This window comes from Chrysemys picta, chromosome 25 (assembly GCF_011386835.1).
Source record: "Chrysemys picta bellii isolate R12L10 chromosome 25, ASM1138683v2, whole genome shotgun sequence".
Classification (NCBI taxonomy): Eukaryota; Metazoa; Chordata; order Testudines; family Emydidae; genus Chrysemys; species Chrysemys picta.
The window spans coordinates 6181400-6200188 of NC_088815.1; the positions used below are offsets into that span (position 1 = coordinate 6181400).

Genomic DNA, 18789 nt, shown 5'->3' on the forward strand with positions numbered 1-18789 from the left:
GGAGGGAGAAGCCCCAGCACCCAGACCCCTGCTGCAGCCCTGGCACTGGAGGACTCTCACTCCCCGCTGCACTCCAGGGATGTGGTGCAGGGTCAGAGCTTCTCTGGTCTTGGGACCGGAGGGAGGAGAGGAGGGGAAAGGAGCAAAAGGGGTTGTGGGACTGCGGAATGAGGGGGGACCCTGGGTGGAACAGGGGGCAGGGCTGCAGGCAGAAGGGGAGTGACCCCTGGTGAGCCCCCTCTGCCCTTTACCAGGGCCAGGGCCCCAGAAAACCTGAATTCACCTCTGGTGATAAGATGTGCTCCGCACAACGGCACTGGCCCCTGTTCATTCAGTCACAGGACAGCATGAACAGAGGTACAGGGCAGAGGGGGCTCACCAGGGGTCACTCCCAAGCAGCTGTGCTGGCTGAATGAAGCCACCCTGAATCCCACCCTGTGCGATTTTTATGAACTGGGAATATTTCCAACCTTTGCCTTAAAGCGGTAAAAAGGCTCCCAGATAAGCTAGTTTCCAGCTGACTGCGCCATTGCAGAACCTTAAGGAGCACTCACCTTTTTCACCAGTAGGCAGACATGATGACCTTGGATAGAACGACTGTACATTGACGCACAAGAGTCAACTCGTTCCACAACTGCAGAAGAAAGCAGTCACGTTCATTTAACAGCTTTTTCTACCTTCTCCTAAAAGAGTAAATACAGCCGCTGTCTGGGACCATCCCGCTGACAGCGACCTGCCCCATGAGCTAAGGATGCCTTAACCGTCAATTTGCTTGTTCAAATTTTTGGGCTATTTTGACATATTAAGTTTAATTATGATGTGACTTCCCAAAACTGACCTTCTTGCAGCAAAGAGCATATTTATCCAAAAGCTGTTCATTTAGCCTAACAAACACTGGCCATTTTAAAAGCCACACAGCGTTGGTGAAGAACTGCTGGGCACCAGGGTGTGGTGAAGACATTCCACTTTAGTCTAGTCATTTAGAATTTGCAATTACTCCAAGATAGGAAGCTAAATTCTTCCCATTCCAATTAACTTTAGTGCTGGTGACTGATAGCACTGGAGGCTGAAGTATTCTCTCCACAGAACCAGCAGCACTGGCGCCCAATGTGCCTCACTGAACTGGACAAATTATTTATACAGACCCAGTGGGAGCTGATTTTGAATGGTTCAGGCTTTAATTAGTTCCTTCTGGGACAGGACCCCCGACTACTAAAACTGGGCCAAGATTCCTTCCTCCAAACTGCCTTCACCTGGACTGAATTTGAATCAATGATCTAGAGCTTAAGAGCATCTACCTTCCCTAGGCCAAGCTAGTCCCTTAAGTAGTAATTTCAGAACAAGAAACCTTGCAGCAGGTTGTGTGTTAGGAACTCACCTGAAAAATGATGATAAAAACAAATCTTTGCTAGTAGATGTTGGAAAGAAATGCTAATTCCATCTACTTTTATAGAACTCATGTGCAGATCCCCAGACTCCAGCAGCTTGGCGAAAGCATCACTGCGAAAACATGAAGGCGGGATCATGGTCTACACTTAGGCTACAAGCCCATGCTGAGCTCGTTCGTGACAGCACCATGCAGGCTTTAATGGGTCTAATAGTGCAGCAGCTCATATACAATTAAGATCTAGCAGGAGACTCCAGTATAGGAGTGGAACTGGGATCTAGCCTCCAGCTGTCTCAGGGTGTCCCTATGATCTCTGAAACAGGGAGAAGGAGAAAAATACGCTGCTTATTCAGCGACCTACTTTTGCTAGCCCATCACACACCACGATTCATGTTGTGTCCGGGTAAAGGGGGATGGGAGGACGTATGTTCTAAGTAAGGAGTAGGTTACGTTTTCCTCAGAACAGAAAAACTACAAATAGAAGCAACCACTGGCTGGGAAAGTCAGGAACATGCTGCACATCTGCAACGCTGGCCCGCAGCCAAAGCCTCACATGGGTGCCAAGGGTGCACAGGGGATGTTGGCGCCCCCTCGGGTGGCACTTACCTATAGCAAGGCGTTGTGATCAAGTACGAAGCGCAACTGAAGTGCAATTTGAAATCTAGTTTTTCATGGGTTGAACCTTCATCGTTCTGCAACAGGTCAAAGGAAAGGAGATGAAGGGGAGCCCGGAGGCAGCGAGAGAAGGTGCCTATCCCAACCTACCACACAGAGGCCTGGATGAGATTTCACTGACTGGCTCTCAGGTTAAGCATCCCATTAAGGCTTACGCCTGAAGGGCTAGCTGGGGACTGAGGGGTGGAGTTACTGCCACGATTAGGGAATCTGACTTTGGCCACCCAGCGTATTAAGAGAGGAGTTTGGATTTTTTGTCTGTGCACGTAGAGGGGTTAAAGGACAGTTTAAACACAGTGAACCAGACGGATCTGGCCAAGTTTTAAACTCCACGTCCTGCTGAAATAAAGACTGAACAGACTGAATTTGGCCTATCACACTGTGATCGAGTTTCACAATTTGGGAAACAGCCTGAGAAGCAAATGAACATTTCCTGTTCCCCATTCTAGGAGAAGGGTGGATTTGCTACAAAGCTTATAAAAATCGAAAATTGAGACAACAACAATGGCTCTCTCAGAGTTGGCAGTCTACTTGGATTTGGCGCTGCAGCTTTATGTTCAAATACTTTACTAATGTGACTACTTGTTGCAATGAGACTAGAAACAGCAGATTTTGAAAGGCCAGAGCTTGGTACTTAAACCTCTTAGCCAGCTCCACTCTTGTTCTCAGCATTACACCCAGTTACTATCCATTTTTCCAGCCCGTAGAGCTAGGGAGCCTAGGTGTCAGTGTAGAACTGATCAGGGAAAGCTGAAGTCATCTCCTGTTCGCCGGTGACATTGAGACTGACCTCCTCTCCTTCCCAGGCAGATGTCTCCCTGCAGTGAGCCGCTAGCTAACACCGAGCAGTGCAATCTGAAAACTGTCACACTGCCAGGAGTGCCACTTCAGGACATGCTCATTTTATACTCAGGATGCTTTTTGTACATCATGTAAATTACTTCCCAGGTTGCACAATGGGCTGGTGTAGCAGAGGTGAAATGATGCTCCAGAGAAGCCCTAAAGCAGTGCCTTCTATCCACGGCAAGCTCCCCTACGCAGTTCCAAAGGAAGGCAGGAGTAGAGAGTTTAAAGCTGCACTTACTTTCACTATAAAGGACAATGTTCCTTTTAGCTTCTGAGCCATAACAATGCTCTGAAGAGTAAACACAAACTGGGCTTCGTTAGAGATTCCTAGTGTGAAGAGAGGAGAGAGTGGAGTGAGGACATAAAAAGTGATTTGTGTCTCCTATTACGTGGCTACGATTTTAATCATTAGTGTTATGCAGCAGCACAGGAGATAGGCACTGAGCTTAACCAATGCCTGGTTCTGGACCCCGATCAAGACTGGGATTTTCAAAGGAGCCTAAGGGGGTTATGCAGCCAACACACAGAAAATCAATAGGAATTGGGCACCTAACTCTTTTGGGTCACTGAAAACATCAGCCTAAAGCCAACCACCACCATCAGCTGGTATCTGTCCAGTGACCCCTCCTGGCAGGATATGTATTTCACTTAATGGCAACATACTGCTGCCAGTGTTAATACGGGATTCAGATACCAGTAATGGCATGCCACTTACAAGCAACTTTCTTAAAAAAAAGCATCACCAGCTGGCATGTTTGTGAGGCTGCTGCCGGGGAAAGAAGTGCTGGGGATGTGCCCTCCCTGGCTGCAGCCCCGTAAACCTGCCTGCAGCTGGTGCTCAGGTCCTCCCAGTGCTTCCTTCTGGGGCTGCAGCCTGGCAAACCTGCCTGCAGCGGGCACCACACTGGAGGTAAGGGGCTGCAGGCTGGGAGGGGAGGCTGTGGAAGGGCCACAGCAGGACTGCATCGCAGACACTGGAGCTGCATGGGACCTCTCCCCGGCACTCTCCAGGCCGTACCCTGCCAGGAGACAGCACACAGGGAAGGAAGCACCGGGACATGCTGAGCCCCGACCACCAGAGAACGCAGGGAGAAGTATGGTGCAGCCCCCATGCGTTCCCAGCATCCCTATAGAAAGCCCCAGCATCTGGGCTGCAGCACCCACGCCTGCAACTACCCTATCCACAAGCAGGTTTGCAGGGCTGCACCTGGGACGGTACATCCCAGAGCAGCAGCTTCCTTCCCTAACTGCTGCCTTACAATCCCTTCCCTCTGCCGATTAGCAACTGCCTGATGACAGCAACCTTTTTGCTGGCAACCGAAACTGTTAATAAGCAGAATCTACTGTCCTACACAAGCCACTTTTACTTACATACATGTAATACTCTGCAGTGAAAGCCCTTTATAAATATTAAACATTAGAGGGATGTTCCTATTTCTCATGCTTAGCTGTTAACATGCAAGTGTACGTAGTGGATTTTTTTTTAACAGTATGTAACAGTATTACTCCTTTGCCCTTCAATAGTGCTTTCCATTCACCCATCTGAAAGCACTGTAGTGTCTCTAAGCCTCAATACTCCTGTGAGGGAATGAACCCCCAATTTACCCCAAGTGAAACTGAGGCCCAATGCAGTAAAGTGTCTCAGAGCAGCCAAACCCTGTGATCTTATCATGCGTCTGCAATCTTTGGTGTCAGTTTGAGGTCTGGATTCAGGGGATTAGGGGAGAATCTCAGCTTTCACGATTGCAGAGAAAAGCTTGAGAATGTGACCACAGTGCAACCTAAAGGTTCAGCACCCAGAAAGCAAATAACTCCATATTATTAAAAAAAATCATCATTTTTAAGCCAATTGTCATTTTTGAGTGTTTGGGGTGGGCAGCCCTGGTGACATCCAAAGTACATCAGCCCGTGGCAGAGCCAGGAAAAGAACATAGGTAGCCTGATTCCCAGTCCTATGTATTAGCTCTAGGTAGCAGAGTCTACCATTCCCTGTAAGTACAGATACTGGAGAGTGGGTACATCTCCAATCAATGTGAGGGGCTACCCGGCATGCAGACGAAGCAGCCCCACCAGATACAGTGGCAAAGCCACTTTCTGAAATGTAGCAAGTAACTCAGTTAGTTCTTCCCACATGAGGGCAGTGTGGGACTAGACACACTGAGACCCACAGACAGAGCTGGAGACTGGCCATACCAGGGGGCAGCTGGAAGGGCACAGGTATCCCATCATGTACCGACGACCCTTCTGGCCGCAGCATTTTAGCGTTGAGAGAGTCCAGGACGTTTAATTCCATGCTTTTCAGGAAGCTAGCACTCTTGTTTTCAAAGATCACGGAGACAGTGACTTGACTATCGTTCTGGAGGTTTCCTTGAATGTCATATGTCTGTGAATGAAGAAATCACAGGGAAGCTTTAGAAGCTGCCTACAGTACACATGGACAGGCTTCAGACAGCAATGGATTGAACACAATTTAGGGATTACACACATCACTACCTGCTGGTGAACTTTGAGGCTTCATTTAACTGCACTGCAGGGTATTCAAGCAGTAGGATTTACCCAGACTTTTGTCCCGATAACTAAAGGGACAGGGATGGCTCTTGCTATGAACATCTGCCTGGTAGTTTCTAGTTGCTGGAATTGGGATGGTTCTCTAGTTAAATGCTGCTTATGCAAAACCATTGCATCAGTAAGTTGCCCCAGGGCTATTTCTCAAAAGTGCTCAGAAAATGCAAGAGGGAGGGAAGTTAGAGAGACACTAACAACTGAGTTACTCACCATTTTCACGTATGAATTTTCAGCAAGAAGGCAGTAACTGGACATAGGCTGAAAAACAAGCAGGAAGTTATACAAAGAGCCATGTGTCTGAAAGAGAACTCAGCTCTACAAAGCAAGCAGACCTCCCTCCCAGGCACAATTCTGAACAGAGGGGCATTTGCTTGCACTTAACTGTAACAGCTCTGCCAGAGTGCGAGAATATCTAAGTTCAAGTTCGAGTGTCAACAGCAGCCAACTATTGGAGGCAGCACAGAAACCTCTGTTTACATTTAAGGGTCTCCCAATACGAAGAAATTGATTGATTCCCTTGAACGAGGGAATAGGCTTAAATCAAAGCCCGAGGCCTTGTCTGGGCTTGCAGTGGCATGCAGGGTGTATAGCTAAATGTCACAGTGAAAGGTGCCTGGTGGGGGAGCCTTTCCTTGCTGCCTGCTGTGTCAGTCTTTCCCTGTGGCAGTGGGACACTAAAAATAGCAATGTAGACATAGAGGCACTGTCTGGGCATTAGAGAGCCACGCAGGGTATACAGGGATCTGGTGTGTATGTATTCTACTCATCTAAGCAGTGCCTCGCCGTCTACACTGTTCTTTATCCCTGCGCTGTCTGGGTGTGCAATGTCTGTACTTTATACGCTGCTGTGAGTGTAGACCTACCCCGAGAGGCAAAGCAAATCAAGAGCTCATAGGGATCGTGTTTGAAGAGGCAGAAATAGTAGTTGAAATAGGAGACAAGCCCAAAGGGAAGCCACCTACCCTGGGCTCACTGATTAACCCAACCAGCTCAGCAAAAGCCCCTCAAAAAGAGTGCTTCATGCAGACATTGTTGGCAACCAGCCCTAGAAATCGCAGCTTCATATCCACATGCCTCTGAGCAATCCTGAACACCAAGGTTTTCAAGCCTAGTTTTTCTCTCCAGCGTTTGCTTAGTTGAAACATTCTCTAACTCTGAGGAGGAAAGGACATTCGGCTAGAACAGTGCATGGGCATCGTTCTATGGAGAGCTGGCTGGTCACATGACTCCTCCTCCTCACTTTGCAGGAAGAGACAGCTAAATACACTAAATCCTCTCCTAATTAATTATCCATAGAAGCAAATTCTGTAGTTGCCTTAAGGTCATTTGATGGGAGGGTCTATAAGACATGCTAAGATGCTGGGGAAATAGGTACACGTGCGGCTCTGGGATAATGTAGCAAACACACCTCCCCCTCCACCCTACAGACGCCAGAGCTGCACAGCTCCTCACCGGTAGCGGTTCATCATCTAGCGTTCCATTCTGTACCGACTCCGCTGGTTCTTCCTCACTGTGATGATGCTTCTTTTTGGATTTCTTTTTGTCCTTGGATTTCTCCTCCTTCTCCTTCTTGTGCTTTTTCTTCCTATGCTTGGAGGATTTCTACCATGCAACAGAAACAAGCGTCAGCGATGTGCTCTTAAAAACGACGAGTTTCCCTAGTAGTAATACTTCAACCCTAGGCTCCTGCTCTACACCTCAGTAATAATCCTGTTCTGGGTTCCCAGCGTGTCACTGCTGCCTGCCTCCAAGTTGCAAATGCTTCAAACCCAAGGCAGTGTTCTACAAGCAGAGGTCTGAATCTGTTAAATTGGAACATATGGCCATGGGTAGAAGCTCAGTGTTGAACATGGTACGAGGCATAACCCAGCCTCTATTAGGGGTTCAGAGATCCCCAGGGGCAGGTTATCCTATCACTGTCTACAGCAAAGCTTCTTACACCTTCCTCTGAAGCAGTCGTACTGGTCATTGTTGGTAGCAGGATGCTGGAGCAGTGGTTTGATCCAGTCTGGTAGTACTTATGTTGAGATCACGACCGTTTGGTGTCAATTCTTTAACCACTCACCTTTCCTTCGTCGTTGTCCTCTTCTTGCTCTTCCTTCTTTGCGTCTTCATTCTCCTCAGGTTCAGCTAGGACAGTGCTCCCCTCAGGCTCACTCTGGACAGGAAGCAATCAGAAAGGCTATGACACTAACTGAATGTAGATAACGCACACAATTAAGTCCTGGGTAGAATGGATCAATTATTGCTGTACTATCTTAGAGCTATCAAAGGGTAGCTGTGTTAGTGTGGATCTGTAAAAGCAGCAAAGAGTCCTGTGGCACCTTATAGACTAACGGATGTATGGAGCATAAGCTTTCGTGGGTGAATACCCACTTCGTCGGACGCTTTTTATCTTAGAGCTGTTATTAAAGGTCTGCTAACGTGTTTGTTTCAGGGGTTTAGGACTTGGGACAAGACACACAAGAAAACGGTTTTGTTTTGTTACTGCTAAGCTCTGGGGGACCTAGACATGCCATGAACACTGCAATATCCCTAAAGAATGGGATGCAGTGAGGAAGGCATGTAACCCACCCTCAAAACCCAGGTTTCCTTGATCTGCATGTTTCCAGACACTCTCAGCTCATTAAGTTAGTCTGAAGGGGTTAGCGACATGCTGTATACAATGCAGGTAGTTGACTCAGCATACCCCTTTATTTCCATGCATTTACAGGTGCTTTTCAAACCCACGGATCTCCCTCTGTAGTTGGGCTTGAAGCCTCACCCTACAGAGCAACTGTTAATTGGACGGGACTAATTTCCACTGCCTTATAGCAAAGGGATCCTGGTGGGACCATCAGAACGAGCTGGAGCCCTCATCTCCCTTCTCTCTTTGCACTAACACTGGAGTTCATTTCAGAGCGTGTAACTGTACTCTCACCCACAAGGAAAAGCTTTTTTTTGGGGGGGGGGGCTACTAACAGACCTACCTGTGTCTGTGTAATGGAGGAGGGAGGTGGAGCAGTGGAGAGCCAGAAATCCAAGTCTTCCCCCTGACACACACCAAAGCAAACAAACCTTTACCATTGCGTTAACATTAGTCTGTGGATTTACGTTTTAACATTTGCATTGTATCGCTCTCACGTACAGCCATACAGCAAGTTGCTTGAAATGGGAAGATGCTGCAACATGTGTAGAAATGGGGAGAACAGATGGCTCGGGGGGCCTTAAACCTGGCCCTGGTTGGAAGTAACCACAAGTCTATCATTTGACGGCCCTCATGAAATCAGTTGGTCAGGTCCAGCTTCATAAAGCTACCAGGACAATTAGCTTTAAATAGCATCTTTGTTCGCAGTCTGAGCAGAGAGGCTGGGCCTAGTCAGTCTGCAGGCTGAAGTACCCTTATCCCCACAAGTGGGCTCTCTAGGTCATAGACCAGGGACACCGGCTGCAATGTCTGGGGAAGCTTGTGCCACTGCTGTTCTCCACGTAAACTGGTCTGTGCAGAGAATATTGGAGTCTTCAGTGCAGCAGCCAACAACTGGCCTCAACTTTTGCCAGCAGGAAATTCACTTCATTTTCTAAATACTAAAGTGGAGTTCAAGTGGCCATTTCCCTGCTAAAGCAGCTCACTGTATTGCCCTTTCTTCATTAGCTCCGTGTTGGTGTGTGCTGCCAGGGGTGAGTTTTGCAGGCTGCCAAGGCTAAGTAGCTGTTTACTTTTATTTGTGTACTTGTAACTTGTGGCAGGGGCACCTAGGCAGGTGCTGCTTTTATTACTGCAGAAATCCAAAGAAGTGAAACAAAGTAAAAATAATCAGCTGTGTCCCCCCTAGTACCAGCCACAACTGACCACGGACATGGAAAATACCTGGCAGTATATGGCCTACTGCAGCACGTTTGAAACACAGATAATTACCTTTTTTCCTTCTTCAGTCACCTTTTTTTCTTTCTCTTTCTTCTTTTCTTTCTCTCGCTCTTTTTCTTTGTGTTTCTTTTCCTTCTTTTTGGGTTTCTTGCTCTTTTTTCCTACTAAGGGAGCTTCTGTGTCTGGCGACTTCAGGTTCTCAGCATTTCTGTGTCTCTGCACAGGCAGCTTCTCACTATCTGCTAAGGGTCTTAACAAAAGAGGATTAGTTACCTTCCAGCGAAGGCAGTTTCCCTGTTGCACAGAGCACTTACTAGATTCCCAGACAAGTTTCTCCTCCCCTCCCCCCACACACGCACTCCACCTCAAAAAAGCTCATACAGAATTCTCCTAGGATCACACACAAAAAAATCTCAACTGACCCACACTTCAGAATCCCAATAAAGGCTCATTTATGCAACCACACAGACTGTGCCTCCAGGCATTAGACGTTAGATGAGCTGGCTACTGTGAGCTGTCAGCCCCGGGCACTTAAACACCCTTAAAAGATAGTGACGCACTTGCAGATTAAATAATGCTTACTGAAGAACTGAAACACACACACACTCGCAGCATTCATTATGTTGCAAATCTATGAAATTATCCTTGAGGAACCAGCGAAGATGTAAAATAGGAGGAAACGTTTGCAATAGAAATGTGACAAGCCAAGCAATGAATTGTATCTTATGAAGTGATAGCCTGGCTCAAACAAATCCCCAGGACAAGGACTCAATGTTTCTTGTATTTGAACCACTGTATAGGATCGCTATGATTGTAAATGGAGTTCTCTTAGCATTACTTAGAAGCAATTTCATTTTGGAAGGTTGTGCTGTGAATCACAAGCCCCAGCATTAAAATTAAAATGAGTCTGCACTCTAAACTGGAACCCCCATATCACAACAGAACTGTGTCTAATAGTTTGGCTTTATATTCTATGCCCAGAGTCAAATATAACAGCATCTTACCTGTTACTGTCACACTAAGGTGAGACAGTTAAGAGAAAGTCCGTGGACTCAGATGACCAGTGCCAGCTGATAGGGGGGAGGCAGGGTGAGGGCAGCCGGCTTCTGCAGTGTTACTGAGCATGCTAAATACAAGTCAAGCAACAAATGTGTGTGTGTGTGTGTGTGTGTGTGTGTGGTGGCGGCGAGGCACCTGACTCCCACATACATTGCCTCTGCATGGACTGTTACATTCAGATTTGTGTTTTTGTTCAATGCTGATTCGCATGTTTGTTGAACAGCAAGCATAAGATTAGGAAGATTTTGGATGAAGAACTGGACTTGATCTAACTTTACTTCAAACACAGACACTGTAAAACACAACCGGATCGTGTCTGATCAAGCAGTCAACAGATCTCAGTCTTAAAACAATTTCATGTGTAATTGTATGGTGACAGAGGTCATGGCTCAAAGAAAGCCAGTAAGGATGGGGGGAGTCTCATTCACAGTTTGGGGGCAATGGTTCTAATCCATCCATGATTCTGGAGCGGTTCACACTGCTCACTGGTATCAACCAACCTTTCAAAGACGACCATCTACTTAGTGAGATACTCTTACCTGGTAGGCTTCCCTGAAACCAGACTGTGTGTGTGTGAGTGGCACAGACATAGCAGTGCAAGCACAGGGAGAAAAAGAGAGAGGACAGAGATATGAGAAAACGTGACAGAAGAGCACAATGACTGTGTGTAAATGGGAAAAGCATGAATAGAAATGGTGTGATGGCCCAATGACACCTCCTGGAACACTCCATTTAGAAATAGCTCTGCTTAGTGTTTTCCACACTGGTCAGTTTAGCCTTTGCATGCAACCAGGATCTTTCCTGTTAGGAATTCATTTCCTACTTATTCCTCTTGGAGTCAAACAGAAAGACGACGACTTCTTAAAGAATTCATCTGTTTCTTCATGAAGTCTGTTCTCCCCCATTCTGTCCCAAAGGGAAACAGAACAGGCTCTAAACAGAACATCCATCAATGTTCTGCAGGAGGCATCAGTGGGTCCTAAACCAGCAACTACAATGAATCCAATATCACGAGTCTCCAGAACAGCAGAAAAACCTCTCCAGGCAACATTTTATAATTGGTCTCTGATGGTAGCTATTAAGTGCCCTTTGGGGGTTTAAGATTTCCAGCAGGGCACATGAGGATCCCAGCATTCTACTGCTCCCAACTCAATGGGCTGGGATAGATCACTGGTCACCTTCCACCAGCCAAAGCATTTTGAAGAGCTACTGGGAAGAGACACAAAGGAAGAGCAACTGCTTAGTATGTGTGCAGTTAATAAAAGTGTGACTCTCCCCATTTCCCATTCCTCCCAGCACCCAAACAGGGATCCAGCCATGCTCTGAACTACTAACAACGGCAGAGCTGATTCACTACATTCCTTGCAGCAGGTCTCGGAAATCCCAGAAGAAACAAGCTATTTGTACGTGTGGTGGTTTTCCAATGTGCACAGATTAGGCCAGGTGGCAGTCGGCTCAGGGATGGGTGAGGACTGATGGGCTTTGCCAGATTGGCCTTCGCATCTAGTGCAAGCAGAACCTAGATCCTACCGTAGAACCTTTAATCACCGTAACCTTTGTAGTCCTGCACTGACCTCCAAGACCTCATGTAATCTGGCTAACAGGCAAGAAAACCCACATATCACAGTTTTGTACTTACTTATCCAGATCGATATCAAGTGCCTTATATGGATCGTTGGGATCTTTGTCATCCTCATCACTGGGCAACGCATTCTAATTGGGTGGGGAGGGAAAGAAAAACTGACTGTCCACTGAAGACACAAGCAGAGCACAGTTCCAAAACTAGAACAGTCCCATCCCAAATTCAATCTCACCGGATTGATACAAGTGACAGACCTCCTTACACAGTTAGACATGAGCAGTCACATACATTGTACAATTTAATCCCGCATTCAGGCATTTATCAGATGAATGTAAAGTAGAACAACTATTTTTCATAAACCCCAGTATTTCCGTTACCGATGAATTTGGTTTGGATTGGAACAAAGACTACAGGCACAAGCAGGTACAATTAACTATATTAGCAGAAAGCCTGCTGATTGGGAGGCAAGTTAAACTCAGAGTGAAACAGTGAGGCATCATAAATGAAACAGCTATGTGGGTAGCATTATTTCTACAGCAGACATGTATTGTGGGTTTAATATCAGTCATTTGTTTTTCTATTGGGTCAACTGCAGCCTTTGCTCGGTGCACCAATAGACTTCCCATCCCTTTAGCGGGCTGGTAAAGGTTTCACTGGGGAAGCAGCATATGTTGCTATTCAACCAGCTTTGCAAAGAGAAGTCAGGACCCCCACATCACAATGACCCAGTGAGGCTGACATTAGAGTCTAATTTTTAATGGGAAATGGGGAACCTTAACATATGCCTCGGTGGGACACAAACAAGTCCCACAGCTCAGACTATCGAGTAAGCAACTGACCTCTGGCATCTCCTCCGTGATGATGTCCACGTGCTGAGCTGGGGCAATGTCCTCATCGCTCTCTGTGTGCAGGGAGTTATGGCGGCGATGTTTGCCTTTCTTCTCTTTTTTCTGTTTTTTCTTTTTCTTGTCCTTCTCTAGCTTCTGTTTATGCCTCCGCTCCTCCTCCAGTTTCACATACTGGTCAGACATGGGCATTCCTGAACACATGGACGCAAGTTGCTCTCAGGTGAGAGTTGCTTACAGGTTGACCGTCGCATTAGAAAGTTAGGAGTTAATATTTATTTTGCCCCCCGACTTAGAATCCTAAAGGAGCAAAGCCCCACGCTACCCTTTCACTTCCCAGCTGTCCACAGCGACTTCAATAAAAGCCTCCTCCAACCAACTTCACAGCCCTTTGCAAGCCAGTGGACAAAACTCTGCTCCCATTCTCATCCACAACTGTCGCTGACTTTATTGTGAGTTAGACAGATCACTGAAAGAAGAATCTGGCCTCGAGACTACTCTCAAGCAAATGAATATTTGACAGCATTTTTCATATCCTTGGGAAACCCTTCACTAAATCCTAGGAGAACATTAAGGCTGTAAACCTGGTCTGAAAGAAGTCACTCATGCAAGGCTGCTGTGTATTTAGAAATTCTCTACCATGTGCTGCACTTCAGCCATAGTTTTTCAGCTCTATATCCATCTGCCATTCAGAAGCGGCCTACAGCTCCTCAAATTCACTTTATCTCCAACCCATCAGCTCTGATCACAGCCTTTTGTCTCAGATATTAAATCGCAGCACGTGGACATTCTAAAGAGGAATGTTTCCTGATAGAATATTGGTTTGTTCTCATATTATGCAGTCAGCCTGTGAATTACACCTAACTGTAGGGTTATTTTATTATTTGTCTGAACTTAACACTTAAAGGAAGGCTGGCCTTACAATCCATAGGACAGTGGAAACTATAGTTTTAATTTCAATAGCACACTCAGAAGTGACAGGCAATGTGGGAACTCGACATGCAAGACCAAAGCTGTTCGCCTATCCTCTAGAACTGAGAGGAAGTTACTACTCTTTTGTTGAATTATTAAATTCTTCATCTCCACTGTGAAATTGGTTTGGTCAATGTGCTTACCTGGAACTTTTAAGGGAACAGAAAGGTCAATCTGGACCACAGGTATATGCTCCACACCTGGGGTGTCTTGGTATTGCTGGGAAAATGGAAGATTTGATACATTAGCATTGACTCTACAATAGGAGAGCATACTGAGTTATTGTCCCTCATTTCAAAGCTTGATTAGGTACATCGGCCTATGCTGATGTTCAACCAAACAAGAAATCAATTCTGATTTATTACATTTTGAGTATCTTCATCAGAAACTTTTGAAGATGTCTCCATTATATAGAAATAGTAAATAGAAATAACGGTTTAACCTGTGATGTGAACACTTCAAAGGGCAGATTAAATAAGACCGCCTGAAAAACTATTTGGCTCATTGGTGCTAATCATGTCGCAACAGGTGCATATGAAATGTGATTGTTTTAACATTACTTGTTACAGCCAAGAAAAGCACTGAACTGATGGCGAAAATCACGTGAGGAAGTTTCTATTGCTTACCACCTCAGAGGTCAATGCTGAGGTCCAGGACGTGGGAAATGGGGCAATGGAAAGCCCCAGCTCAAGGAGGAGTGGGGGAAAGAAAGAAGAGACTAAAAGAAGGGAGAGGCAACAAATCAATTTAATTAATGCTCCTTTGATGCTTCTGGTCCAGAGAACAGACATATGGCGTGTGCATTCAAGCCAGCCAGTCTGCTGAATTAACGGCTGAAGTTCACTGCTGCTGACCACACCAGGTCACTCATCTACCTCACCCTTCCTCTACTGCTCACCAAGCTCAGGGTCTGGCAACCTGCAATGTTGCCAAGTGTATTTACTGCATCATTTCAACAGAATGTCCAACTGCCTGCACAGGAATTTTGGGGGGAGGGGAGGGGTGGGAGGAAAGGACTTTAGATACTATTAATGATCCTGATCTACAAAGGAAAACACGTATCCAAATGACTAAACCAGTGGATTCACCTGACTTGTTTTATTTTCACAAAGAACAGGCGTACTTGTGGCACCTTAGAGACTACTTGGTTTATGTCGTGTTCTCTGCAGCTATTTACTCCACTTTTACCGGCTGCTCTTCAGAGCTGGAGTCTAAATTCCAGGCTGTACTTAAGAAGTTAGTAAGATGATTCTCAACTTCTGTCTAAAAGGAACAGCAACGATTACTGCTCCAGCAGTTCCCAAACTGCAGCCCGCTGGAGATCTATGGAGCGCTAGCTGCTCACACAGTGCTGACTGCTCCGGCCAGCCGATTCTAGTGGTTTTCGGGCTCTTCAACACAAAGTAGACCTATACATAGCTGGAGACAAGGAGGGTCAGTCCCAGCTGCCTCTAGACTAGAGACCAGTGCTATATTAAAGCAACCAATTGAAGATGCCCTCAGGAACCAAAGCTACTAGCCAGAGAGTACAGTGATTCAGAAGAGAAGGGGACTTAGCATTTGAGCACTATGCCCACAAAGCAGTGGGAGTAAAGGATCAAGTGGGCAGGGCAGCATGCACACAGCAGGGGAGAAGGGAACCAAACCACAGTAAAGCATGAGAGAAGAGGAGGGAGAGAGGACCAAGTAAACACAAGAAGGGAACAAGAAAGGGGACCAGCCAAGGTGGGAGGGGCAGATCTGGAGACCAAAAGGAGATGGTAATTTAAAAATTGTGCATTAAAGATCACCACACATTAAATATCGTCCTTATGATACTCTGCCATGGAAGCAATTGCTGCAGTTGCCACAACGCTGTTAAGAGATCACAAATGGGGGAGAGGAAGTGGTTGGAGTGCTCCCAAAGAGAGGGAAGAGATCCACAAGACAGTTTATTAAGATGCGACTATGAAAGTCTGAGGGTCCTTGTACTGTTACATACACAGACAGCGAGAGAATGTTTTAACAAGCTAGACTTACCTTCTGTGGGGAAGGAGAGCTTTTAATATAAAATGGATTGTTTGCTTGTTCCTGTTTCCGGACTTCTCGGCGCTAAAAAAAGTATTTGGAGTTATAAATTTGAAGATTTTTCTCTGTGTTATTTCCAGACATTACAAAGTGTGTTCTTGCTGCATATTGGTAGCACTGCAAACAACTCTCAAGAGGCTCTGGGAAAATAACTGGGGTCTAAAGCTATCTAGTTCTCAAGTTGTGTAGTTGCAACAGAAACTAGAAAACAGCCGATAGGGAGCACTAACCTAAAAATATCCCTGCCCTATTCTTTGGCTTCTCTGCCAGGAGAGATGTAAACTTCCTGAAGGCAACAAGGTTTTGATGTCAGTTGGTTGCTTCTATCCCTATTTTGCAGTTGAGGTGGGAAGAGGGAATTATTCGAGCCTAACAAGTAATTCTTGATCAAAACGGAAAAACGCCAGAAGCAGGGTGTTCTAGGCATGACCGTTCTCAGCTGCATTGCAAATAGGAATTGTTAAGAGTTGGCAATTTCTGGACAGGTTTCAGAGGAGGCACCTTGGCTTCAACTCCTATTTAATCCCTGCATCTTCCTGTGGTACAAATAGCACACGTTGCAGGGATGGGTAGTGTAACAAACGTATGGGTGTGCTCACACAGTTTTTGTGAAAAACATAGGTAACAAAGCCCAACACAGAACTGCCAAGATTGATCATGGCTGCCTCTAACAGATTTCACACAAAGCGACAAGCCTCAAAGTCAACTGCAAATTGAGGAGGGTTGCCCATCTACAGTAAATAAAACCCACACTCCTATTTCAATTGAATGACCCTCTACTGGGTAGAGTGATCAGGCATTTCCTTCAACCATTTTTTTTTTTTTTAAAGTCTGTCCATCTTCTTGGCAGAGGGTCAGTACAATATATCCCTGCAGAGCTTACTGGTTAGATTTTTCAGAAGAGCTCAGCACTCCCAACTTGGGCCAACTTTGGACGAGATCTCAGCTCCCATTTAGACACAAAAATAAGCAGCTAGACTTTCAGAAGAGCTCTGCACGTTGGTTGCTGAGTCCTTTGGAAAATCTGTTCCAAAAAAACCCTTTGCTCTCAGCTCGAAAGAGAACAGCAGCATGGACCAAGACAACATTATAATAAGAAGTATGGATTTGCATACCGGCTCTGGAGCAGTTTGCAACGATTAAGCAGTTGAATGCAATGACTTCTATCCTTACTCGCTTTATAAAATGTTTCCAAGTAGGGAGAAAGGCATAGCTCCCGTCTGTGTTATGCAGCTATGGCAACATTTCCGACTTCTCTAGTGATGTTGGCTATACCATTTTATCATGCTTTTTTAAACGCATAAACTGTATTTTTATGTTCACTTACCCTGGCCAATTCTTCCTCATCAATCTCTGGCTGTCTATGTCTGGAATGCCTTTGCTCCTCATCATGGAAAATTGTTTTGGGTTTTTCATCTTCAGACTCACTATCTGATGGAGGCGCATTGATCCAAGCATCAAGGTCCAAACTGGCAACAATTGCAACATTTATAGACTCAGACTAAGGTCAAAATATATTTACTTACAACATACAGCTCTGTCCACATGCACAGCCATGTGCAGTCATTCAGAGTTATTCTAGTCATTCAGTTTCTAGTCATTCAGAGTTAGCTTTATTATTGGAATTAACACTTTTATTTATTATTTAAGCCTTTTGCAGACACGGAGGAAGGCAAACTCCCATTTGCTAAGAGCTTACAATTAAAAGACTGTAGGGGAAAAAAAATCTTACCCTTCCGGAACTGGGACTTTTTTCTGTGCTTTAGGAGCTACTGGGTTCAGTTCGCCTGCAAACAGGGCTATCACTTCCTCGGCTACAGGCACCTCTTTTATTTGTAGCTTCTGAATGTATTTAATCAGTTGCAAAATGCAAGAAGCCTGGAAAACCAAGTACAAAAAATGGTTTAAGAACTAGTGTCAATGCACTGACAGTCACTGAACCAGAAAACAGAGTAAACAGCGGCAGTAAGATATAGCATTTTGTAACTGTACAGACATCCTTGAAGCTACAGAGACTGGCAGAGGAGGATTACAGGGGGCACTGTGGGCTGCTGGATTAGAGCAGGGGTTTGGGAGTCAGGACTCCTTACCCAGCTCTCCCACAGACTCACTATGTGACCTTGGGCATACAACCCAAACTGTGCCTCCGCCTTCCCATCTATAACATAGGGACAATGCTTATCCACCCTTACAAAACACTCAGATGCTAGGATGAAACGCATTGTGGGCGGGATTTTCAGAAGCTCCTAAGGGAGCTCCCAGCCCTGTCCATAAAGTAATGTTGATGCCTCAAGAATACATTTAACACCACATACAAATTAGAATCAACTCTTGCTGTGCAGGTCACTGAATACTGAGCCTCAAGGGGAATTTTTTTCTACACTGCCTATTCTTCCTTACTATGATTTCATGGCTTAGTTGGCAAAACTGACTGCATTGGTTATAAATGTCAGAGGATTTTTTTTAAAGCACTTTTCTTTATGCACATAATTTTCACTGACCATTTTTAATCTATACTCTATGCCCTCTGCTCCTTCCATACACTGTAGATAATGGCCTTTCACTCCCTTCACCTTGATTCAGTGGGGGCTGTGGAATAGTCCTCACTCGGGGTCTGGTTGGGGAGTGTGGCTTAGTCATCATGGTCACAACCCCTGACTGCCAACGGGGTTGTGGGGAGGGGAGCCCGAGCCCTCCCACTCCACCGGGCTCCAACCCAGGGCCTTGGCAACCAAGGCTGTCCTCCCTGGGCCTCTTCCTCTCACCCCCCACCCAGCTTACTCCAAAGCTTTCCCCTAGTGGGGAAATCCAAACCAAAATAAGAAAGAGGTGGTTACCAATGTCCAAGGTCCACTGGATATTTCCCTCTCTGGTTGTCTCCTCCCTTTCCTCAGGGAGGGCCCTTTTGGGCAGCTATGTCAGAGCTTTTAGGCTTCTCTCCGCT

The 18789-nt window shown here is 45.9% G+C and overlaps 1 protein-coding gene across 8 annotated transcripts in view; it reads right to left on the reverse strand.

The window, feature by feature from the left end:
* AP3D1 (adaptor related protein complex 3 subunit delta 1) overlaps window positions 1-18789 on the reverse strand; it is a 71411-nt gene that overhangs the window by 2306 nt on the left and 50316 nt on the right. For 5 of the 8 annotated variants that reach the window (XM_065578249.1, XM_008171329.4, XM_065578251.1 and 2 more), the window contains 16 exons: window positions 17578-17723; window positions 17173-17314; window positions 15798-15869; window positions 13922-13997; window positions 12801-13000; window positions 12019-12092; window positions 9372-9570; window positions 8443-8505; window positions 7539-7631; window positions 6926-7075; window positions 5684-5731; window positions 5102-5291; window positions 3147-3235; window positions 1994-2079; window positions 1379-1500; window positions 555-634 (listed from right to left, as the gene is read on the reverse strand). In XM_065578249.1, the coding sequence (XP_065434321.1) occupies window positions 555-634; window positions 1379-1500; window positions 1994-2079; window positions 3147-3235; window positions 5102-5291; window positions 5684-5731; window positions 6926-7075; window positions 7539-7631; window positions 8443-8505; window positions 9372-9570; window positions 12019-12092; window positions 12801-13000; window positions 13922-13997; window positions 15798-15869; window positions 17173-17314; window positions 17578-17723 (1830 nt within the window). The remainder of the gene's footprint in view (window positions 1-554; window positions 635-1378; window positions 1501-1993; window positions 2080-3146; window positions 3236-5101; window positions 5292-5683; window positions 5732-6925; window positions 7076-7538; window positions 7632-8442; window positions 8506-9371; window positions 9571-12018; window positions 12093-12800; window positions 13001-13921; window positions 13998-15797; window positions 15870-17172; window positions 17315-17577; window positions 17724-18789) is intronic. The other 3 variants (XM_065578250.1, XM_024107923.3, XR_010594892.1) reach the window with 2 other exon arrangements.